This window comes from Hemiscyllium ocellatum, chromosome 47, assembly GCF_020745735.1.
Source record: "Hemiscyllium ocellatum isolate sHemOce1 chromosome 47, sHemOce1.pat.X.cur, whole genome shotgun sequence".
NCBI classification, from domain to species: Eukaryota; Metazoa; Chordata; class Chondrichthyes; order Orectolobiformes; family Hemiscylliidae; genus Hemiscyllium; species Hemiscyllium ocellatum.
In genome coordinates this window covers 6000962-6026415 of record NC_083447.1, presented here as the reverse complement: position 1 = coordinate 6026415, position 25454 = coordinate 6000962, and the positions used below count along the sequence as shown (strand labels likewise).

General features: G+C 48.2%; 1 protein-coding gene and 1 long non-coding RNA gene across 5 annotated transcripts in view; one reads left to right on the top strand and one right to left on the bottom strand.

The window, feature by feature from the left end:
* The window catches only part of sirt2 (sirtuin 2 (silent mating type information regulation 2, homolog) 2 (S. cerevisiae)), a 42739-nt gene extending 37169 nt beyond the window's left edge, over nucleotides 1-5570 (bottom strand). The window contains exon 1 of one of the 2 annotated variants that reach the window (XM_060856002.1): nucleotides 5004-5570. Coding sequence is in view for 1 of the 2 variants with exons in the window: in XM_060855999.1 (XP_060711982.1) it covers nucleotides 1065-1080 (16 nt within the window). In the remaining variant the exon portion in view is untranslated. Of the gene's footprint in view, nucleotides 1-1064; nucleotides 1263-5003 lie in introns of those variants that run through there. The other variant, XM_060855999.1, reaches the window with a different exon arrangement.
* LOC132836610 (uncharacterized) overlaps nucleotides 953-25454 on the top strand; it is a 36274-nt gene continuing 11772 nt past the window's right edge. Inside the window, exons 1-4 of one of the 3 annotated variants that reach the window (XR_009647381.1) lie at nucleotides 953-1379; nucleotides 4357-5485; nucleotides 8606-8846; nucleotides 20737-20942. This is a non-coding gene — a long non-coding RNA (uncharacterized LOC132836610). Of the gene's footprint in view, nucleotides 1380-1603; nucleotides 1926-4356; nucleotides 5486-8605; nucleotides 8847-20736; nucleotides 20943-25454 lie in introns of those variants that run through there. The other 2 variants (XR_009647383.1, XR_009647382.1) reach the window with 2 other exon arrangements.

The following is a 25454-nucleotide window of genomic DNA, read 5'->3' as shown; positions in this document are numbered from 1 at the left end:
CCCCCTCCCCTCCCCTCCCCACTGACTGCGGGCTCCATGTCCCCCCCCCTCCCCTCCCCACTGACTGCGGGCTCCATGTCCCCCCCCACTGACTGCGGGCTCCATGTCCCCCCCCCCCTCCCCTCCCCTCCCCACTGACTGTGGGCTCCATGTCCCCCCCCCCTCCCCTCCCCACTGACTGCGGGCTCCATGTCCCCCCCCCCTCCCCTCCCCACTGACTGCGGGCTCCATGTCCCCCCCCTCCCCTCCCCACTGACTGCGGGCTCCATGTCCCCCCCCTTCCCCTCCCCTCCCCCACTGACTGCGGGCTCCATGTCCCCCCTCCCCAGTGACTGTGGGCCCCATGTCCCCCCCTCCCCAGTGACTGTGGGCCCCATGTCCCCCCCTCCCCAGTGACTGTGGGCCCCATGTCCCCCCCTCCCCAGTGACTGTGGGCCCCATGTCCCCCCCTCCCCAGTGACTGTGGGCCCCATGTCCCCCCCTCCCCACTGACTGTGGGCCCCATGTCCCCCCCTCCCCACTGACTGTGGGCCCCATGTCCCCCCCTCCCCACTGACTGTGGGCCCCATGTCCCCCCCTCCCCACTGACTGTGGGCCCCATGTCCCCCCCTCCCCACTGACTGCGGGCTCCATCTCCCCCCCTCCCCACTGACTGCGGGCTCCATCTCCCCCCCTCCCCACTGACTGCGGGCTCCATGTCCCCCCCTCCCCACTGACTGCGGGCTCCATCTCCCCCCCTCCCCACTGACCGGGGGCTACTCTACTAACAGCCATTTCAATTCGCCCCTGGAAGGAAGTTGTGGTCATCTCCATCCTCCCTGCTCCTTTGATTGGCTCGAGCGAACCGGAAGACGGCCGTAACCTGGCGTCCATTGGGCTAGAGCGACTGTCAATCAGGTTCCGGTCCCGCCCCTTCCGCCCGGCGCCATTTTGTTTGCGGCTCCATGGAGACGGACAAGAGGCGGCCGTTTGACCGAGTGCGGCCCGCGCCTCTCCCCCCCCCGGACACACGGAGGAAGCGGCCGCAAGCGCCCTCACGCTGCGGGCCTCCCGCCGCCTTTCACCTTTCGGTTCCGACATCGGCAATCTCTCTGTCTCTTCTCTCGAGCCTCCCGCCGCCGCCGCCTTCGTCTCCCTTCCCAAACTGCTCGTCCCCCAAATACTTCCGGGCGGAGGGACGTGGACCCCGAGGAAAGGTTCCGCCCTATGGGTTGGTGTGGTACAGTTGGATGCTCTGCTGGGACCTGTCCCTGGTGGCTATCTCCATCCGGTCGATAAGGAAGAGGACAGAGATGAAGACTATAAAGAATACAACAGCTGCGTTAGAGAAAACAATCATAACGTCCATGGAGGGGGGGGAGAAAGCCTAGTGGCACCAGGTTTTTGTTTAAACACATCTTGGCAATGCCTAACCTGGGGGTGAGAAGTGATGGCACAATTAGAATTGTGACCCAGTCCCTGCATCTTTGCTCAGGAGGGTGTTGGGGGGGATGGCCTTAGTTCCAAAACTACCAACATCAAGGAAAATGCGCACAATCAGCAAGAGAATCCCATTTTCCGAATCCTTAGCATTAGAATCCCTACAGTGTGGAAGCAGGCCAATAGAAACATAGAAGATTGCAGCAGGAGGAGGCCATTCGTCATGATCACTGCTGATCGTCCAACTCAATAGTCTCATCCTGCTTTCTCCCCATAATCTTTGATCCCATCGCCCTAAGTGGTAGAACTAGCCACCGCTTGAATACGTTTAATGCTTTGGCATTAACGACTTCATGTAGTATTGAATTCCACAGGCTCACCACTCTCTTGGTGAAGAAATATCGTCATCTCCATCCTAAATAATTCACTCCTAATCCTCCGTGTGACTCCATTCAGCCCAGCAAGTCTACACTGACCCTCTACAGGATTGAAGATCATCCTATCCTGTAAGCCACTTCCTTGACCTAACCTTTCTACCTTCCCACTATCCACTCAACTGACTTATCACAACAAGCCCCTACTTGCATCCACCTATCACTGTCCCACATACCTTACCCATCAGCCTCTTCTGAACTCCCTTCCCTATCCCCTATTCTGAAACGTTGGCTTCTTCTCCTCCTGACGCTGCCAAGCTTGCTGTGTTCTTCCAGCCTCCTGTTCGCCTGCATTTCCCATGGCTAATCCACATTCCTGGACAGTATGGGGCAATTTAGCATAGCAATCCACCCTAAACTGCACATCTTTGGATTGTGGGAGGAAACCAGAGCACCCGAAGGAAACCCACGCAGACACAGGGAGAACATACAAACTCCACATAGACAATCACCCAAGGCTGGAATCGAAGCTGCATTCCTGGAGCTGTGAGGCAGCAATGCTGACCACTGACACTTAATGACAAACAAAATTGTCCAAAGGTTCCATAAACAACTAGAGTCAGAGATGTACAGCATGAAACAGATGATTTGGTCTAACTCATTCATGCTAAATCAGGTTTCTCAAACTAAACTAGTTCTATTTATCTGTATTTGGCCCATTATATGTCTAAACCCTTTCTATTCATGTACCAATCCAAATGCCTTTTAAATGTTGTAATTGCACCATTATCCACCACTTCCTCTGACTGCTGATTCCATACATGCACCATCCTCTGCGTGAAAAGGTTGCCCTTTAGGTTCTTTTCAAATCTTTCCCCTTGCACCCTAAACCTATGCAGTCTAGTTTTGGATTCTCCTACCTTGGGGAAAAGACCTTGTCTATTTACCTTATACATGCCAATGCTCCAACCTATTCAGCATCTCCCTGTAGCTCAAACTCTCCAACCCTTGCAATATCCTTGTAAATCTTTTCTAAACCCTTTCAAATCTTCGATTGAAAATTTGGCATCGAGTGCCGTGGACCTGGTTTGATTCCAGCCTGGGGTAACTGTCTCTGTGCAGTTTGCACATTCTCCATGTGTCTGCGTAGGTTTCCTCTGGGTGCTCTGATTTTTCCCACAGTCCATAGTTGTGCAGGTTAGGGTGGATTGGCTGTGGTCAGTTAAGGATTATATAATAGGGAGTTGGATCTGGATGGTATGCCCTTTGGAGGGTCAATCTAGACCCAATGGGTTTAATGCCCTGCTTCCACACGGTGGGGATTCTGAAGTGGTTTGTATCGTATTGAGGCATAAATTACCCATGATAACGTAGTATCTCCACTCCTTCTTTGCAATGCGATTCAATCTTTTACGTCCACTTGTGAGGTGGATGTGCTGGGGATCTTGATTGGTCTTTAATGATCTGCTAGTATCCACAGAAAGAGGAGTTCAGATATTTACAGTGTAGCTTGCAGCATTCTCCCTCTTTATATGGCTGTATAGTTGATGGCTATGCCCAAAACTCTGGGATTTATATAATTCCAAACCTCTTTCCCTCTGCAGATAGATCTAAAATCTCTCGCTTTGATCAACCATTGGATAATTGCTATAGTGTGCATTGGCTTGGGTTGAATTTCAAACCACAGAATGAATAGGAAGTCATTCAGCCTATCAAATCTGGTCTTCTCCCCACAAGCCTGCACTTTCTACCATTTCCAATAACAGTCTAGATCCCTTTGGATTGCCTCAGTGGAATCTGCCTCCACCACCCGCGCAGCCAGTGCATTCCAGAACTTCACCATACGATGCCTAGAAAAGCATTTTCTAATATTCCTTTCTTTTGCCAAATACTTTAAATCTGTGCCCCTTCATGTTCTCAATCCTTCTGCAAATAGGCACAGTTTCTCCCCATCTCCAGAGACCAATAAAGGTTTACAGAACAGAAAAAGGCTTGGCCCATCAAGTCTGCACCTGTCAAAAAAAAATCACTTCACTATTCTGCCTCTAACCCTCCCCTTACAGAGTGTGTTCCAGATACCACCACCCTCTTGGTGAAATTAGTTTTTCCTCAGATCTCCTCTCAATCTTCTGCCCCTTCCCTTACGTCAATGCTCGTGGGTCATTGATCTCTCCACCAAAGTTCCTCCTGACTACCCTTCCATAATTTGACACATTAATCATGTCTCCTCTCCATCTCCTCTGTTCCAATCAATCCAATCTCTTCTTAACTGAAATAATCCATCGCAGGCCACACTCATTTGCGAGTATTGAGATCTGAAACAATACAGAATTGCTGGAGAAACCTAGCAGATCTGGCAGCATCGGTATAGAGAGAAACAGAGTTAACATACAGAGTCCAAGTGATCCTACTTCTGGTAAAAGCCCGATTCTGGTAAATGGCAGTAACGTGGTTCCTGAACCTAGGTCTTGACCACTCTTTCCACTTCTTGTTTCTTTTCTATTTTTCCTCTCCTTTTTCTTGTTAATTTTCCCTCTTTTACTTTATTTTCCTCTCATTGCAGAGCTCAGTTGCAGAGTGGGTAGACCCAGTGTGAACTCGAGGGCTGGGCATCTTGGCAATCTCTCTATCACCGAGACGGTCCTACCACCGACTCATGACGGTGGTGACAGAGGAGAGTTTGGGTTCCTGTCCCATGCATGCTCATGGACACGGTGATGGAGGGGTGTTTGGGCCCAGTACGGGACCCATCGGCAGCGGCTTCACCGGCGAGGTGGGCCTGAACTGGAGTGAGCTTTGGGCCGGTGCAGTTCCTGGCAGCATCAGTGGCATCTGCATCAGAGAATTCCAACAGTGTGGGAGCAGGACATTCAGCCCAACAAGTCCACAGCGACCCTCTAAAGAGCATCCCACCCAGACTCACCCCTACACCCTATCCCTGTAATGGTGCACATCTTTGGACTGTGGGAGGAAACCGGAGCACTCAGAGGAAGCCCACGCAGATATAGGGAGAAGGTGCAAACTCCACACAGACTGCAGTCCCAGTCCTGACGAAGGGTCCTGCCCGAAACATCGACTCCTTCTGTTCTTCTGATGCTGCCTGAGCCCCAGTGCTTTTTCCAGCTCCACATTTTACTGACTCTGACTTTCCCTCACTGTCTCCAAGTAATGTCACATCCCTCCCATACAGTGGTTTCTAATAACTCCTACCTGTGGACTTGAGTCTCCTAGCTCAGAGGTAGGTCACTACCACTGCACCACAGGTGATCCTGCACCCATAACAGGTTTAGATGTTTCTTGTCCACCAATTCAAAGATAAATAAATGTTCCACACCTCTGGAGCAGAAGGGCCCTTTTACCCCATTGACTCTGTACAGCTCATTAAAAAAAATTCGGCCGACTTTAATTCATTCCAATGTGATCCTTTTAATACTTAAGGGAAGCAGTACAGACAGGACGGCCCGCCTATCCCTTGCTGTGATTGGTCTGTCTGCTCGCACAGGCATGGATCCGATTCGCTGCGGGGTCTTGTCAATCATCATGCGTCACGCGTCAGCCCTCCTGGGCGGCACCATCTTGTTTCCTCGAACCACCGCCCCGCGGGTTAATTCGCTTCGGGCGCTTTAAAGAAACATCCCGGATCGCGGCTTTTATTGACTTTAAACTGTTGGGTAGCGGTTTTCGTTTACTCGGTACGCTCCCCGCCCCGCTTCGCTCTCGTCCCGCGGTGAAATTATGTCCCCTCTCGCGACGTTTCCGGTCAACCCCCCCTCGTTCCGTTCCCGAATACCTTCCGGGTAGCGCCTGAGGCCGAAGAGGAAGGTTCCTACCTGGAGTACAGTCTGAGGTTCTCTCTGGGTGTGGGCTGGCTGGCATATTTCAACTGGTCAATAACATACCGGATAATGAAGTAGAGGATTAAGTAAACAATCAGCGAGATGGCGATCATTGCTGCTGCCCCTTGAAAATAGAAACAGAACAATGGCAATCCTTACATTTGTCAGAATTGCCTAATTTGCTTCCCAAATCCTCTTGAACTCAGGGTTGAGCTAAACCTTGAGAAAGTTGACCTGATGAAGGAGCTGCGCACCTAAAGCTAGTGCTTCCACATAAACCTGTTGGACTATAACCTGGTGTTGTGTGATTTTTAACCTGGAGGAGATTACTCTTCAGTGACTGAGCTGTCCCCCATATTTTGAGAAGCATATATTTAAGCTTTGCAGGGAGTGTGTTGCAGGTTGACCACATTGATCCTGGATTCCCAACGGGAATACTGTCCAGTTTTGGTCGCCCTGTTAAAGAAACATAGAAGATAGGAGCAGGATGAGGCCATTCGGCCATTCAAGTCTGCTCCTCCATACATCATAATCATGGCGCAAACTCACAGCCTAAACCTGCTTTCTCCCCATAACCTTTGATCCCATTTGCCCCCAAGTGCTCCATCTAACTACTTGAATGCATTCAATGTTTTGGCATCAATTACATCCCATGGTAATGAATTCCACAGGCTCACCACTCTTTGGTGAAGAAATGCGAAGGATACTATTAAAGTTGGAGAGGGTTCAGAAGAGATTTACCAGGTTGTTGCTGGGTATGAAAGGTTTGAGTTGTAAAGAAAGGCTGAGACTTTTTTTTTACTGGAGTGTAGAAGGTTGAGAGGTAACCTTTGTTAGGAAGCATTATTAAGGTTAGGTTGTGTTAAGAAACTTTATTGTTAGGTAGTGCTCACGTAAGGTAGTATTAGCAAGTCTGGAAATTGTTAGCTAAACTAGGCAGCAGTAGACCATTATGTTACACTAGGAGCAGATTGAAAAGCTGATGGCATAAAGAGGCCCCAGGGAGGGTGAAAAGATAACAGGACATTGGAACCGTGTTAGATTGCACGTAGCTCAAACTGAGGTAACAGAATGTTATCAGCTTGGAACCAATGCCATACGAGTATACCGTATCCTACCAAATAAGGATGTAGCACTGGGATGCGAGGGGCTAAAAAGCTAGACAAAGAGAACAATAGATCAGAAGGCGCTTTCTCCAGTGAGCTGTAAACACCTCACTGTATTTTTTGTGTACGTTTCTCTCTCAGTAAACAGCTTATATTTTGAATCAGATCCAGTGTTTCTCTCCTTCAAACGAACACGGGGACGGTAGCCCGTCCTAACACCTTGTAGAGGTTTATAAAGTAATGAGGGGTCGAGATAGAGTTAGTGGCAGTTGTCTTTTCCCTAGGATGGAGGCTTTCAAGACGAGGAGGCACATTTTTAAAGGGAGAGGACAGAGATTTCAAAAAGGCTTGGGGCACAAAGGGTGGTTCACGTGTGGAATAAATTTCCTGAGAAAGTGGTGGATGCAGGTGCAAATACAATGTTTAAAAGATATACGAGTAGATACAGGAATCAATAAGGTGTGGAGGGATATGGGCCAGGATCAGGCAGATTGGACTAGTTCAGTTTGGGATTTGTTGGATTAAAGAATCTGTTTTCATGTTGTATGACTCTATGATTCTATGACTGTGTGAGTTTTTATCTTCGGGAAATGCCATTGTTGTGTCCCCCTATTAAATGCTCTCTGGATATCTACAGTGCATTCACCAATCCCCCATTATCATCAGCATGTATTACCTCATCAAAGAAGTCCCCACAGATTGAACAAGGATGATTTCCCTTTCACCACACCATGTTGGTTCTGTCTAATTACTTTTAACCCTTCAGTCCAACTCGTCCATGCAGACCAAATACCTTTACTGATACCTTCTAAGATTTTCTGTATGGCAGCTATTAAATGGCCTGTAGCTTCCAGCTTCCTGTCTTATTGAATAAAGAATCACATTGGCGGTTTTCCAAGCAGGTATTATGAGGTTAAAACAAACGTGGCTTAAAAGAATATAAGTTTGGCAAGCACCAGTGATTAAATAGAGTCCAATACGGCTCTTCAGAACTCAGCTGGATCTCTCCACAGACACTGCCAGACCTACTGAGTTTCTCCAGAACTTTCAGCTTCTATTTCAGACCTCTAACACCTACAGTTCTTTACTTTAATATGAAGGTACTCTGATAAATGTGGCTAAGCCAGATGAATTAAGTCAGGTCACAGGTGAGATCTCGAATTAACAGAACAGGCTGAAAGGGCTGAATGACAACTGTGAAAACCGCTGCCGACTTCTCATGAAGTTGACTCTGTTTGTTTATCGATGGTGGTTTGGAGCTTGGAGTAGGGAGCTAAAGATGACTTTTGGACTGGGGGTAACGGTTTGTGTTCAAAGCAAAACAAATCAAACAAACTTGATTTTTGAGGCCAGACCTGGGAAGTTAATTGTAGGCTGACTCCTGATCAAAAGATTCTACAGATGCTTCATCACCAGGAAACAGCCTTATGTTTAAACAGCAGAAGTGTAAAGTTATTAACAAGGTCAGTACCTGGGAATGGGTTCCAGCAGGTCTGGAAGGATCCTTCTGTTCAAGCAGATGGCAGATTTTGAATGATAACTGAAATGTCATGAAAGAGATCATCAGTCTTCATGGAATGATCAGACTTTAAACACAGCGCCTGAGACCTGGGTTCAATTCCCGACTCAGGCGACTGACTGTGTGGAGTTTGCACGTTCTCCCCGTGTCTGCGTGGGTTTCCTCCGGGTGCTCCGGTTTCCTCCCGCAATCCAAAGATGTGCGGGTCAGGTGAATTGGCCATGCTAAATTGCCCATAGTGTTAGGTAAGGGGCATATGTAGGTGTATGGGTGGGTTGCGCTTCAGCGGGTTGGTGTGTCCGAAGGGCCTGTTTCCACACTGTAAGTAATCTAATCTAATCTAATCTGTAGGTTTTCTATGGAGCAAAAGAAGAGTATCTGGCTAATGATGCTTTAGCAGGAAGATTTAAAAGCTCCCTGCCTAACCTGCCATCAGCAACTCTTGGAAGCTCAGAGAATAAGAATAGAAAATTGAGTGACAGATATTAGTGGTTTTACCTGAGTGAGCGGTAAAAGTGACCCTGATCAACCAAACAAAAATCAACCAAGAAACCATCAGCAATACTTCCGGAAAAATACATCATAAAAAACAGTTAAGTGGGCAGTTTTACTTATCCTTTAAATGTGTTTGTCTTTTATGTGAACGGGGTTGAAAAAAGGTTTTAGGTTTACAGCATAGACAGTCCAAAGATGTGCAGGTTAGGCTGGATTGGCCATGCTAAATTACCCCATAGTGTTCAGGGATGTGTAGGTTAGAGTGGATTGACCGTGCTAAATTGCCCCATAGTGTTCAGGGATGTGTAGGTTAGGGTGGATTGGCCATGCTAAATTGTCCCATAATGTCCAGGGATGTGTAGGTTAGGGTGGATTGGCCGTGCTAAATTGCCCATTGTGTCCAGGGATGTGCAGGTTAGGGTGGATTGACCGTACTAAATTGCCCATAGTGTTCAGAGGTGTGCAGGTTAGGGTGGATTGGCTGTGCTAAATTACCCCATAGTGTTCAGGGATGTGCAGGTTAGGGTGGATTGGCCATGCTAAATTGCCCATAGTGTTCAGGGATGTGCAGGCTAGGTGGGTTAGCCATGGGAAATGTACGATTACAGAGATAGGGTAGGTGTCTGGCTCTGGGTGGGATGCTCTTTGGAGAGTCAGTGTAGACTAGTTGGGCCAAAGGCCTGCTTCCACACTGTAGGGATTCTATATAAACGAGATTACTTTGTTGTCTACCTTTGCTCTGCCGAAGTTACTGTATTGTTAAAAAATTACTAACTCTTTTGTCAAGTGACAAGCCGGTGTTGAGTTTTCACAATTTATTCAAAAAGTTGGGTTCCTGGACCATGGGGGTCAATTTTGAAGGTCGTTGAAGGTTTTAATTTTACCGTGTTGTGCATACAGAAGTAGAAAGGCTGGTTTGGTTTGGCCATTTGCCTCAATGTCGCAATACCCCCTCCAGCTCACCTGTGTGTGACTCATGAAAAAGTAGTTTGCAAGGATTACAATAACAAAGGTGCTAGTTTCCTCGTGTATAGCTGACGAACCTGCTCTCTTACATTCTCCACGGCGAGCTGAAACCAACCCTTTGGAAAACTTGTTTGAATACTGTAATCCCAGCTGTGATTTGGTAAAGAGATAATAAAACGACAGATGCTGGAGTCCAAACTGGACAGTCAGGAGGCTGGAAGAACACAGCAAGCTATTTGATTAGATTACTTACAGTGTGGAAACAGGCCCTTCAGCCCAACAAGTCCACACCGACCCACCGAAGCGCAACCCACCCATACCCCTACATTTACCCGTTCACCTAACACTACGGGCAATTTAGCATGGCCAATTCACCTGACCCGCACATCTTTGGACTGTGGGAGGAAACCGGAGCACCTGGAGGAAACCCACGCAGACACGGGGAGAACGTGCAAACTCCACACAGTCAGTCACCTGAGTCGGGAATTGAACCCGGGTCTCTGGCGCTGTGAGGCAGCAGTGCTAACCACTGTGCCACCGTGCCGCCCACAAAGGGTGTGAAGGGTTACACCCAAAATGTCGACTTCTCCATCTCCTGATGTTGCCTGGCTAGCTGTGATTTGGAAAAGGCCATTTTACCCTGGACATTACACCCTAAATAGGAAGGAGGAGGACTGGACAGACTAGATGCAGGGAGGTTTCCCCTAGTTGGGGGAGTAATCTTAAGATACGGGATTGATCATTTAGGACTGAAATGAGGAAAGATTTCTTCACTCAGAGAGTGGTCAACCTGTGGAATTCCCAACCACAAGAAGGACGAGACGTTGAGTATATTCAAGAAAGAGATTGTTACAGATATTAAAGACACCTAAGACTTTGGAAGATGGGGGAATGTTTAGTTTGTGTTGTCCAAGTGTCAGCTGTAACTCAGTCGGGAGCACTCTCATCTCTGATTTGTAAAGTTCTGCATTCAAATCTCACTCCAGGCTATGAGAGCTGGCTAGTGAGGACTGCAGAGGCTGGAGATCAGAGCTGAGAGTCTGGCGCTGGAAAAGCACATCGATCAGGCAGCGTCCGAGGAGCAGGAGGGTCAACATTTTAGGCATAAGCCCTTCATCGGGCAGCACGGTGGCTCAGTGGTTAGCAGTGCTGCCTCACAGTTCGATTCCAGTCTCAGGTGACTGTCTGTATGGAGTTTGCATGTTCTCCCCGTGTTTATTTGGGTTTCATCGCACAATCCAAAGATGTGCACGTTAGGTGAATTGACCTAAATTGCCCATAGTGTCAGGGGTGAATATAGGGTAGGGGAATGGGTCTGGGTGGGTTACTCTCCAGAGGGTTGGTGTGGAGTTGTTGGGCCAAAGGGCCTGTTTCCATACTGTAGGGAATCTATTCCAATCAGGAATGAGGCTTGTGGGCCGGAAGCTGAGAGATAAGTGTCCCTGGCCCACAGGCCTCGTTCCTGATGAAGGGCTTATGCCCGAAACGTGGATTCTCCTGCTCGATGAGAGCTGGCTCTAAGGCTGTGAGTGTTGCATTGGTGGAGGTGGATAGAGATGTACAGCATGGAAACACCACATCCTCTGGCAGCTCATTCCATACACCTACCACCCTCTGCATGAAAACGTTGCCCCTTAGGTCTCTTTTATATCTTTCCCCTGTTGTGGTTCTGTTCGACAAGCTGGGAGTTTGTGTTGCAAACGTTTCGTCCCCGGTCTAGGTGACATCCTCAGTGCTTGGGAGCCTCCTGTGAAGCACTTCTGTGATGTTTCCTCCGGCGTTTATAGTGGCTTGTCTAAGCCGCTTCCGGTTAGCAGCAGAGACAAGCCAGTATAAATGACGGAGGAAACATCACAGAAGCGCTTCACAGGAGGCTCCCAAGCACTGAGGATGTCACCTAGACCGGGGACGAAACGTTTGCAACATAAACTCCCAGCTCAGCGAACAGAACCACAACAACGAGCACCCGAGCTACAAATCTTCTCCCAAACTTTGAATATCTTTCCCCTCTCACCCTAAACCTATGCCCTCTAGTTCTGGACTCCCCGACCCCAGGGAAAAGACTTTGTCTATTTATCCTATCCATGCCCCTCATAATTTTGTAAACCTCTATAACATCACCCCTCAGCCTCCGACGCTCCAGGGAAAACAGCCCCAGCCTGTTCAACCTCTTCCTAGTCAGGTTGGAGCGAAGGGTCTGTTTCCATGCTGTACATTTCTATGACTCTATGTGCAGGTCAGGGTGGATTGGCCACACTGAACTGCCCTATCGTGTTCACGGATGGGCATGCTAGGTATCTTAGCCATGCCCATAGTGTCCAGGGATCTGCAGGTTAGGTGGATTAGCCATGGGGAAACGCAGGGTTACAGTGACAGGGTGGGATACTCCTTGGAGGGTCAGTGTGGACCTGATGGGCTGAATGGCCTGCTTCTATGCTGTAGGGATTCTATCCTACCTTCACAATGGAGCAGCTCAGAGAAGTTGGGCCTGACTCAATGCTGTAATTTTGACATAATACACAAATACTTTACACAGTCAACCTCAATATAAATTCTAACGGAAATAGAAAACAGGACATTGAAACAGAAAGTGAATTTTACTCAGATCTTCTGGCGCAATTACTTCCTACCCTCTGATTTTACTTCATTTTAAGGAAGTATTGAGTTTGGTGTTTGTCTGTATCCAATTTGTTTGGGGTAAATATCCAAAGCTTTCTTTGATGTTGTGATCCATCATTTATTTCTGTCGCTCGATAAAGCATCCCGAGATGTTGGAGGGAACCGATGCTGTAAATTCTGCAAAGTTGTGCCATCGCTCAGGGTCTGTGAGGAATATAGGACTCACGGGAATTGTTTGGATCAAATCATCCCCTGAGGAACGACTCAGGGTAAACCTGCAGGGATATGGGCCGGGTGCTGGCAGGTGGGACGAGATTGGGTTGGGATAACTGGTCAGCATGGACACGTTGGACCAAGTGGTCTGTTTCCGTGCTGTACACCTCTATGACTCTATGATTCTAACTTCCCAAAGTGGGAATCAGTCACCCAATGAGTATTTGCCGGACTGGAGGCATCTGAAGTGACTGATGCCCATTGTTAAAATGGTTAGGAAATAACATACAACTGAAAGAAGGAACCCTTGGTGTGCAGGTTCATAGCTCCTTGAAAGTGGAGTCGCAGTTAGATATGATAGTGAAGAAGGCGTTTTGGTATGCTTTCCTTTATTGGTCAGAGCATTGAGTACAGGAGTTGGGTGGTCATCTTGTGGCTGTACAGGACATTGGTTAGGCCACTGTTGGAATATTGCGTGCAATTCTGGTCTCCTTCCTATTGGAAGGATGTTGTGAAACTTGAAAGGGTTCAGAAAAGATTTACAAGGATGTTGCCAGGGTTGGAGAATTTGAGCTACAGGGAGAGGCTGAACAGGCTGAGGCTGTTTTTCCTGGAGCATCGGAGGCTGAGGGGTGACCTTATAGAGGTTTATACAATCATGAGGGGTATTGATAAGGTGAATAGACAAAATCTCTTCCCTGGGGTCGGGGAGTCCGGAACTAGAGGGCATAGGTTTAGGGTGAGAGGGGAAAAATATAAAAGAGACCTAAGGGACAACTTTTTCACGCAGAGAGTGGTACGTGTATGGAATGAGCTGCCAGAGGAAGTGGTGGATGGGTACAATTGCAACATTTAAGAGGCAACTGGATGGGTATATGAATAGGAAGGGTTTGGAGGGATATGGGCCGGGTGCTGGCAGGTGGGACTAGATTGGGTTGGGATATCTGGTCGGCATGGACAGGTTGGACCGAAGGGTCTGTTTCCATGCTGTACATCTCTATGATTTGCATTTTTATAGTGCCTTTTAGGACTGACAGACATTTCAAGTCACCATTGTCATAGATCAAATGCAGCAGGCAATTGTTACAGAGACAGGTCCTTCGGCCCAAATTGGGCCATACCTGTCTTGTTACATCGCAAAATTCCAGAAAATACAGCATGATCCTGACCGGATCATCTGATTTTGACAATGTTGGTCAAAATGATTAATGTTGGCTCAAAGCAGGGAGAGGTCCATAGGATCTTTTCCACTTGCCCCAAACAGGCAGGTACAAGGCCGCTATGTTTAACATCTCATCACACAGAGGGTGGTGTGTGTATGGAATGAGCTGCCAGAGGAAGTAGTGGAGGCTGGTACAAGTACAACATTTACAAGGCATCTGGATGGGTATATGAATAGGAAGGGTTTGGAGGGATATGGGCCAGGTCCTGGCAGGTGGGACCAGATTGGGTTGGGATATCTCTTTGGACTGTGGGAGGAAACCGGAGCTCCTGGAGGAAACCCACACAGACACGGGGGAGAATGTGCAAACACCACACAGACAGTCCCCCAAGGCTGGGATCGAACCCGGGTCCCTGGTGCTGGGAGGCAGCAGTGCTGACTAGGGATAGGGAGAAACTGTCCCTGTCAGTAAAAGGATTGAGAATGAGAGGGCAGAGTTGTAATTCGAAGAATTCAAATGTCATTCAAATCTTTTCTCGCATTGAATCACCCATGTCTGAGATACCTGTAATTGTGATGGAGCCTGGCTCACTTGGGGATTTCAAAGAGGACATTTGATGTACAGGGTTACTGTGGGAAGGCAGGAGAATGGAACTAAGTTAATTGCTTATTCAGAGGGTCAGTACAGACACAATGGACTGAATAGCCTCCTTCTGGTGTTTAAATTTCATATGATCCTACTCCCAGCCCTCTCTGTTTCCCCATCTCCTTCAATTCCTTTCTTGTTCTGAATATCCAGCTTCCCCTTACTCTATCATAGAGTCATACAGCGTGGAAACACACCCTTACTCTATCATTGAGTCATACAGCGTGGAAACACACCCTTTGGTCCATGCTGAGAATGTGCAAACTCCACGCACGCCCCGCCACGGCCCACCCTTTGGTCTAACTCGTCCACGCCGAACAGATATTCGACATCAATCTAGTCCCATTTGGCCCATATCCCTCCAAACCCTTCCTATTCATGTCCCCATCCAGATTCCTTTTAAATGTTGTAATTGTACCAGCCTCCACCACTTCCTCTGGCAGCTCATTCCATTCACGCACCACCTACTGGTTGAAAACGTTGCCCCTCAGGTCCCTTTTAAATCATTCTCCTGTCACTTAAACCTATGCCCTCAAGTTCTGGACTCCCCCAACCCAGGGAAAACACCTTGGCTATTTACCCTATCCATACCCCACATGATTTTATAAACCTCTGGAAGGCCACCCCTTAGCCACTTAAAATCCAGGGAAAATAGCCCCATTCTACTCAGCCTCTCCCTATAGTTCAAACCCTCCAATCCCAGCAACATCCTTGTCCATATTTTCCGTACCCTTTCTACCCATTTCCATTTCCCTAAACCACTCCCTGTGCTCGCCAGTTCTACATTGTTCCCACTCTCGAGATAAGTAAGTAAATTTGTGGGAGGTGATGGCCTAGTGGTATTATTCCTGGATTGTTTATCCAGATAATGTTCTGGGGAACCCATATTTGAATGTCGTCATGGCAGAATTTGAATTCAATAGAATTATGGAATTACGTGTCAAACAAGTAACAATGGATCAATTGTCAGGGATAAATCCATCTGGGTCACTCTAGACAATAGACAATAGGTGCAGGAGTAGGCCATTCGGCCCTTCGAGCCAGCACCACCATTCATTATGATCATGGCTGATCATCCTCAATCAGTCTCCTGTTCCTGCCTTATCCCCATAACCCTTGATCCCACTATCCTTAAGAGCTCTATCCAACTCTTTCTTGAAAGTATCCAGAGATTTGGCCTCCACAGCCTTCTGGGGCAGAGCATTCCATACACCCACCACTCTCTGGGTGAAGACGTTTCTCCTCAACTCTGCTCTAAATGACCTACCCCTTATTTTTAAACTGTGTCCTCTGGTTCGGGACTCACCCATCAGCAGAAACATGCTTTCTGCCTCCAGAGTGTCCAATCCCCAGTCACTCCAATCTTTCAACATATGATAGCCCCACCATTCTGGGAATTGAACTTGTGAACCTACACTGCACTCCCTCAATAGCCAGAATGTCCTTCCTCAAGCACTTCACAGGAGGCTCCCAAGCACTGAGAATGTCACCTAGAAAGGGGACGAAACGTCTGCAACACAAACTCCCAGCTCAGCGAACAGAATGACAACAACAAACACCCGAGCTACAAATCTTCTCCCAAACTTTGTCCTTCCTCAAATTTGGAGACCAAAACTGCACACAGTACTCCAGGTGCGGTCTCACCAGGGCCCTGTACAGCTGCAGAAGGACCTCTTTTCTCCTATACTCATTTCCTCTTGTTATGAAGGCCAGCATGCTATTAGCCTTCTTTACTGTCTGCTGTACCTGCATGCTTGCTTTCATTGTACAAGAACACCTAGATCTCATTGTACTTCCCATTGACCTAACTTGACTCCATTTAGATAGTAGCTTAAAAATGTGTTGCTAGAAAAGCGCAGCAGGTCAGGCAGCATCAAAGGAGCAGGAGAATCGACGTTTCAGGCATAAGCCCTTCTTCAGGAATGAGGAGGGTGTGCCAAGCAAGCTAAGATAAAAGGTAGGGAGGAGGGACTTGGGGGAGGGGCGTTGGGAACACGATAGGTGGAAGGAGGTTAAGGTGAGGGTGATAGGTCAGATAGGGGGTGGGGGCGGAGAGGTCGGGAAGAAGATTGAAGGTCAAGAAGGCGGTGCTGAGTCTGAGGGTTGGGACTGAGAAAAGGTGGGGGGAGGGGAAATGAGAAAGCTGGAGAAATCTGCATTCATCCCTTCTGGTTGGAGGGTTCCTAGGCGGAAGATGAGGCGCTCTTCCTCCAGGCGTCGTGTTGCCATGGTCTGGCGATGGAGGAGGCCAAGGACCTGCATGTCCTTGGTGGAGTGGGATGGAGAGTTGAAGTGTTGAGCCACGGGGTGGTTGGGTTGATTGGTCCTGGTCTCCCAGAGGGGTTCTCTGAAACGTTCCGCAAGTAGGCGGCCTGTCTCCTCAATGTATAGGAGGCCACATCGGGTGCAGCGGATGCAGTAAATGATGTGTGTGGAGGTACAGGTGAATTTCTGACGGATATGGAAGGATCCCTTGGGGCCTTGGAGGGAAGTGAGGGGGGAGGTGTGGGCGCAAGTTTTTTATTTCTTGCAGTTGGAGGGGAAGGTGCCGGGAGTGGAGGTTGGGTTGGCGGGGGGTGTGGACCTGACGAGGGAGTCACGGAGGGAGTGGTCTTTTCGGAACGCTGATAGGGGAGGGGTGGGAAATATATCCTTGGTGGTGGGGTCTGACCAGAACAACATGACGCCTGGAGGAAGAGCGCCTCATCTTCCACCTAGGAACCTTCCAACCACAAGAGATGAATGCAGATTTCTCCACCTTCCTCATTTCCCCTCCCCCCACCTTATCTCAGTCCCAACCCTCGGACTCAGCACCGCCTTCCTAACCTGCAATCTTCTTCCCGACCTCTCCGCCCCCACCCCCTCTCCTGCCTATCACCCTCACCTTAACCTCCTTCTACCTATCGTGTTCCCAATGCCCCTCCCCCAAGTCCCTCCTCCCTACCTTTTATCTTAGCCTGCTTGGCACACCCTCCTCATTCCTGAAGAAGGGCTTATGCCCAAAATGTCGAATCTCCTGTTCCTTTGATGCTGCCTGACGTGCTGCGCTTTTCCAGCAACACATTTTTTAAGGTCTGATCTCCAGCATCTGCAGTCCTCACTTTCTCCATTTAGATAGTAATCTGCCTTCCTGTTCTTGCCACCAAAGTATATAACCACACATTTATCCCCATTAAACTGCATCTGCCATGCATTGTCTACTCACCAAGCCTGTCCACGTCACCCTGCATTCTCACAACATCCTCTTCACATTTCACCCTGCCACCCCAGCTTTGTGTCATCAGCAAATTTACTAATATTACTTTTAATACCTTCATCTGTATCATTAATGTATATTGTAAACAGCTGTGATCCCAGCACTGTACCCCACTGGTCACCTTCTGCCATTCCGAAAAGGACCCGTTGATCACTAATCTTTGCTCCCTGTCAGCCCTTCAGGGAAGGAGACTGCCATCCTTACCTGGTCTGACCTACACGTGTCTCCAGGAGAAAGTGATGGATGCGGAAGGATCCGCCAAAGGATCCTTCCACATCCATCAGAAATTCACCCGCACCTCTACCAATGTCATCTACTGTCTCCATTTGCACCATCGGGGAGACAGGACACCTACTTGCGAATTGTTTCAGAGAACATCTCTGGGACACCCGCACCCACCAACCCCACGCCCCGTGGCTGAACACTTCAGCTCCCCCTCCCACTCTGTCAAGGACACGCAGGTCCTGGGCCTCCTCCACTGCCAAACCCTTACCACCCGATGCCTGGAGGAGGAACGCCTCATATTCCACCTTGGGACCCTGCAACCACACGGGGTCAATGTGGATTTCAACAGCGTCCTCATTTCCCCCTCCCCCCACATTATCCCAGTCCCGAGCCTCAAACTCGTCACGCCCTGCCGACCTGTCCTTCACCTTTCCTACCTATCTGCTCCATGCCCTGCCCCCCCCGACCTATCACCTTCTCCCCCACCTTCACCTACCTATCGTGTTCTCAGTTACCTTCCCCACCCCCCTCCCATTTATCTCTCAGCCCCCGGCTCACATGCCTCATTCCTGATGAAGGGCTTTTGCCCGAAACATCGATTCTCCTGACCCTCGGATGCTGCCTGACCTGCTGTGCTTTTCCAGCACCACACTCTCAACTACATGTGACTGCAGACAGGGATGGGTAATTAATTCTGGCCCAGCCCTCATCCCGTGAATGGGATTCTCAACGGGAGTTATTATTCATCGTGACTGGTTTATGTTTTATACACATGTGGAAACAATCTCTCTGTCTCCCCTCTCAGACCTTCTTGAGAATATTAGGATCTCGATCAAGTCTCTCAAATGGCCTCAGTCTCTTCAATAGAGTGAAAAGGAAATGCAGGAAAGTAAATCTCACAGCGAGATTACAGATCTATGTTGGAAATCACACAAACAATGCTGAGTGGGAAAGGATTGCATTACTGACACTCCCAATATTGAGAAAAACTGGCTTCCCTCCAGTGACTGTGATCAGTGGGTGAGATGGTAAACAGCTCAAACTCACTATTATTCACCACCATTACTCAACACTAGTTTAACGTAAAGTTCCCCCTTTCAGCGTCGGAGGTCAGCTGTTAATTTTAATCGTCTGCTAAGTCTCCAATGTGACTTATCTGTCACCACTTCTGCCTCCCTGCTACCTCACAGCAACAACCACCTGCATTTTTATGGCGCCTTCAATGTAGTAAAACACTCCCGAGATCCCTCACGAGAGGGTGGGATTGATTATTTTATGCACAATTTGACTAAAGGTTTGCGAGCAGTTTGAAGGAGTGTCTTAAACCAGAGGAGAGGTTATTATGAGACAGGATTAGGCCATTCAGCCCATCGAGCCCACTGCCATTCTGGAGGAGTTTTTAAAAATTTCATTCACAGGATGAGGGCATCACAGGCTAGACCAGTGTTCGTTGCCCACTTCAAAGAGCAATTAAGAGTTAACCACTTTGCAGTGGGTCTGCAGTTACATGTAGGCCAGACCAGGTAAGGATGGCAGATTTCCTTCCCTATTGGACATTATGGGCAGCTCAGTGGTTAGCACTGCTGACTCACAGTGCCAGGGATCTGGGTTCGATTCCAGCCTCGGGCACCTGTCTGTGTGGAGTTTGCACGTTCTCCTCATGTCTGCTCTGGTTTCCTCCCACTGTCCAAAGATGGTCTCTTTCCTATCGGAAAGACGCAGTGAAACTTGAAAGGGTTCAAAAAGATTCACAAGGATGTTGCCAGAGTTGGAGGGTGTGAGCTATAGGGAGAGGCTGAACAGGCTGGGGCTGATTTCCCTGGAGTGTTGGAGGCTGAGGGGTGACATTCTGGAGGTTTACAAAATTATGAGGGGCATGGATAGGGTAAATAGGCAAAGACTTTTCCCTGGGGTCAGGGAGTCTAGAACTAGAGGGCATAGGTTTAGGGTGAGCGGGGAAAGATATAAACAAGACCTAAGGGGCAACGTTTTCACACAGAGGGTGGTATATGTATGGAATGAGCTGCCAGAGGAAGTGGTGGAGGCTGTTACAAGTGCAAAATTTAAGAGGCATTTGGATGGGTATATGGATAGGAAGGGTTTGGAGGGATATGGGCCAGGTGCTAGATTGGGTTGGGATATCAGGTCGGCATGGCCGGGTTGGACCGAAGGGTCTGTTTCCATGCTGTACATCTCGATGACTCTATGTGGAGGTTAGGTGAATTGGCCATGCTCAATTGCCCACAGTGTTCAGGGATGTGTAGGTTAGGTGCATTAGTTGAGGGTAAATATAGGACAATAGGGTAGGGGAGTGGGTCTGGATGGATTACTCTTCAGAGGGTTGGTATGGACATGTTGGGCCGAAGGGCCTGTTTTTACATTGTAGGGAGTCTATAGTGACCCAGAAGGGTTTCTCCACCAACAGTTGATTCATGGTGGTCATATGACTCATCATTCCAGATCTTTATTGAATTCAGGCAATCAGAACATGACCAGGGTCACTGCCTAGTGATAATACTATTAGGCAATCACCACTTCAAGTTGTGGATCACAGACAATCTGATTTTGACCTAGAGGGCATAGGTTTAATTTGAGAGGGGAAAGGTTTAAAAGAGACCAGGGGAAACTTTTTCACGCAGAGGGTGGTCCGTGTATGGAATGAGCTGCCAGAGGAAGTGGTGGAGGCTGGTACAATTACAGCATTTAAAAGGCATCTGGATGGGTATATGAATAGAAAGGGTTTCAAAGGGATATGGGCCAAACGCTGGCAAATGGGCCCAAATGGGTTTAGAATGTCTGGTCAGCGTGGACAAGTTAGATCGAAGGGTCTGTTTCCGAACTGTATAACTCTATGACTGTATAACTCTGTTTTCCTACCTGACCCCTCCACTCCCCCACAGCTCAAGAATCTAGCTGTCTGTCGTGGCCTTGAATATATCAAATGGCCCAGCCCGCTGGGGTTGTGACGGAGGCCATCCAAATGAAGAATCCTTCACGATCTCCGTCCTATATGACAGCCTATAGTTTTAGATTATCACTTCAGGAGTGAATTCCAGGCCTGAAGGCTGGGGCAGCTGAAGGCAGAGCCATTAACGCCTCCTCAAACATAATTTGGTAATGTTCCGACATAAATAAATAAATTAAACTCTTGGTGACATAAAAAGAATTCACTGAAATTATTTCTCCATGGGTGTGGACAGCAATTGGAATACAATGAAGATCTCATCTATACAAACCCACAGGGTTGGATGTGTGAGTTATTGTTAAAAGAATCCACTCAATCCAGCGCAAAACAGAATAGAAGGTGAGTATCACTTTGTACCAATCATTCAGCCACTCCCAAAACAGCTCAAAGGTGATAAATATAAAGGAGATATGCTGGTGAAAGAACGTTCCAGCACAAATAAACACAGGGGGCAGTTGGTGATAGAACTCCCTGGTGTCACAATCACAGAGTGAAACCATGGCGAAGGAACATTGACAGATCAGTGGCCTCACTTCAGGGTTTAGTCAGAGTCATGCAGCATGGAAACAGACCCTTTGGTCCAACCAGTCCATGCCAACCATAATCCCAAACTAAACTTGTCCCACCTGTCTGCTCTTGGTCCATATCCCTCCAAACCCTTTCCTATCAAAGGGCTGAATGGCCTACTCCTGTACCTATTGTCTATTGTCTATCCATGTCATTATCCAAATGTCTTTTAAATGTAATCGTACCGCATCCACCACTTCCTCTGGAAGTTTATTCTACACAAGAACCACTCTGTGAGAACATTGCCCCCAATGTCCTTTTGAAAACTTGCTCCTCTCAATGAAAAATATACTTCATATTTTTAAACTTCCAGTCCCTTCAGTCTCCACCACTTCCCAAACCCCAGGAACTGGAGATTAATCTCCAGAAGCTTTTAGCTCAGCAAATCCTGGGGAGAATGATCACAGCTGGGGAGATAGAAAATAAAATTATAGAATCCCTATCGTGTGAAATCAGGCCATTTGGCCCATTGAGTCTCCACCAACCCCTTGGAACAGCATCCCATCCAAACCTAACCCATCCTTAGAATCATAGAGATGTACAGCACGGAAACAGACCCTCCGGTCCAACCTGTCCCATGCCAACCAGATATCCCAACCCAATCTAGTCCCACCTGCCAGCACCCGACCCATATCCCTCCAAACCCTTCCTATTCATATACCCATCCAGATGCCTCCACCATTTCCTCTGGCAGCTCATTCCATACACGCAACACCCTCTGTGTGAAAAAGTTGCCCCTTAGGTCTCTTTTATACCTTTCCCCTCTCACCCTAAACCTAAACCCTCTAGTTCTAGACTCCCCCACCCAGGGAAAAGACTTTGTCTATTTATCCTATCCATGCCCGTCATGATTTTATAAACCTCTATAAGGTCACCCCTCAGCCTCTGACGCTCCAGGGAAAACAGCCCCAGCCTGTTCAGCCTCTCCCTGTAGCTCAAATCTTCCAACCCTGGCAACATCCTTGTAAATCTTTTCTGAACCCTTTCAAGTTTCACAACATCTTTCCGATAGGAAGGAGACCAGAATTACACGCAATATTCCAACAGTGGCCTAACCAATGTCCTGTGTAGCCGCAACATGACCTCCCAACTCCTGTACTCAATACTCTGACCAATAAAGGAAAGCATACCAAACGCTGCCTTCACTATCCTATCTACCTGTGACTCCACTTTCAAGGAGCTACGAACCTGCACTCCAAGGTCTCTTTGTTTAGCAACACTCCTGAGGACCTTACCATTAAGTGTGTAAGTCCTGCTAAGATTTGCACATCCCTGAATAATATGGGCTAATTTAGTATGGCCAATCCACCTTAACCTGCACATCTTCATCAGGTGGTTGTCGTGATCAATGGAAGCTCTTTCTTTTCACTGACCCTCAGCTGTCACAGCCCTACTCTCATGGGCGGCACGGTGGTACAGTGGTTAGCACTGCTGCCTCACAGCGCCAGGGACCTGGGTTCAATTCCCGCCTCAGGCGACTGACTGTGTGGAGTTTGCACATTCTCCCCGTGTCTGCGTGGGTTTCCTCCGGGTGCTCCGGTTTCCTCCCATAGTCCAAAGATGTGCGGGTCAGGTGAATTGGCCATGCTAAATTGCCTGTAGTGTTAGGTAAGGTGTAAATGTAGGGGTATGGGTGGGTTGCACTTCGGTGGGTCGGTGTGGACTTGTTGGGCCGAAGGGCCTGTTTCCACACTGTAAGTAATCTAATCTACTCTCTGGATTAAAAATCACACAACACCAGGTTATAGTCCAACAGGTTTAATTGGAAGCACACTAGCTTTCGGAGTGCCACTCCCGATCAACTGATGAAGGAGCGTCGCTCCGAAAGCTAGTGTGCTTCCAATTAAACCTGTTGGACTATAACCTGGTGTTGTGTGATTTTTAACTTTGTCCACCCCAGTCCAATACCCGGCCCCTCCAAATCATGACTACTATCTGCAACACTCTTCAGTAAAACTATTCCCCTCTGATGTTCTCCCACCAACTTGAGAAAGGTTCTCCTTCCCAGCAAGCGCTCACTGAGTCTGTGACTTGGCAGCAAATCCTTGGCAACGTTCCCATTGGATATTTTCCAACAACGAAGCACCTCCAGGCATTTTGCTCATTAAAAGCAGTCTCTTCAATACATGGCACTGCCTCTCATTAGGCGCAGGTGTGTCCTCAATGAAAGCATCTTCTGTGGAAAGAATTAGATCAGCGTGTTTTTCAAGAAGTGAGAGATCTGTTTCCTGATTACCCAGCAGCTATGGGTGTCTCACTATTTTCTCACCAGCATTTTGTTTGTTTGGTGGTTTGGGGAAGTATGTTCTGATGGAACGTTCGAGACCCTGAAGTTCACGACAAGTGACCAGAATCAAAGAGGTTTATTTGGAAGCACTAGCTTTCGGAGCGCTGCTCCTTCATCAGGTAGCTGTGGAACAGGACCATAAAACACAGAATTTATAGCAAAGGGTTATAGTGTCATGCAGCTGAAATAGACAGTCCACCCCCCCAACCAATCCCGGCTCCTCCACATCAGAATCAAAGTCTCAACTTTCAGAATTGCCAGTGTCCACTCCCTCCATTGTCACAGAGTCATAGACATGTACAGCATGGAAACAGACCCTTTGGTCCAACCTGTCCATGCCAACCAGATATCCCAACCCAATCTAGTCCCATTTACCAGCACTTGGCCCATATCCCTCCAAACCCTTCCTATTCACATACCCATCCAGATGCCTTTTAAATGTTGAAATTGTACCAGCGGCACAGTGGCACAGTGGTTAGCACTGTTGCCTCACAGCTCCAGAGACCCGGGTTCAATTCCCGCCTCAGGTGACTGACTGTGTGGAGTTTGCACATTCTCCCTGTGTCTGCGTGGGTTTCCTCCGGGTGCTCCGGTTTCCTCCCACAGTCCAAAGATGTGTGGGTCAGGTGAATTGGCCATGCTAAATTGCCCGTAGTGTTAGGTAAAGGGGCAAATGTAGAGGTATGGGTGGGTTGTGCTTCGGCGGGTCGGTGTGGACTTTAGATTAGATTAGATTAGATTACTTACAGTGTGGAAACAGGCCCTTCGGCCCAACAAGTCCACACCGACCCGCCGAAGCGCAACCCACCCATACCCTTACACTTACCCGTTGGGCCGAAGGGCCTGTTTCCACACTGTAAGTAATCTAATCTAATCAGCCTCCACCACTTCCTCTGGCATCTAATTCCATACACGTACCACCCTCTGTGTGAAAAAGTTGCCCCTTAGGTCCCTTTTAGATCTTTCCTCTCTCAACCTAAACCTATGCCCTCTAGTTCTGGACTCCCCCACTCCAGGGAAAAGACCTTGTCTATTTACTCTATCCATGCCCCTCATGATTTTATAAACCTCTATAAGGTCACCCCTCAGCCTCTGACGCTCCAGGAAAAACAGCCCAGCCTATTAGTACCAGAAAAGGACAAGGATAATACTAGAAGACTGGAACATAGTAAATGTTGTTCCCCTGTTCGAGAAGGGGAGTAGAGGCAACCCTGGAAATTATAGACCAGTGAGCCTTACTTCAGTTGTGGGTAAAGTTTGGAAAAGGTTATAAGAGAGAGGATTTATAATAATCTCAATCGGAATAAGTTGATTAGGGACAGTCAGCACCTTTTTGCGAAGGGTAGGTCATGCCTCACAAACATTATTGAGTTCTTTGAGAAGGTGACCAAACAGGTGGATGAGGGTAAAGCCATTGATGTGGTGTATATGGATTTCAGTGAGATGTTTGATAAGGTTCCCCATGGTAGGCTATTGCACAAAATACAGAGGCATGCGATTGAGGGTGATTTAGTGGTTTGGATCAGAAATTGGCTAACTGAAAGAAGACAGAGGATGGTGGGTGATGGGAAATGTTCATCCTGGAGCTCAGTTACCAGTGGTGTACCGCAAGAATCTGTTTTGGGTCCACTGCTGTTTGTCATTTTTATAAACGACCTGGATGAGGGCATAGAAGAATGGGTTAGTCCATTTCCAGATGACACTAAGGTCAGTACATTTGTGGATAATGCTGTAGGATGTTGTAGTTGCAGAGGGATACAGAGAAGCTGCCGAGCTGGGCTGAGAGGTGGCAAATGGAA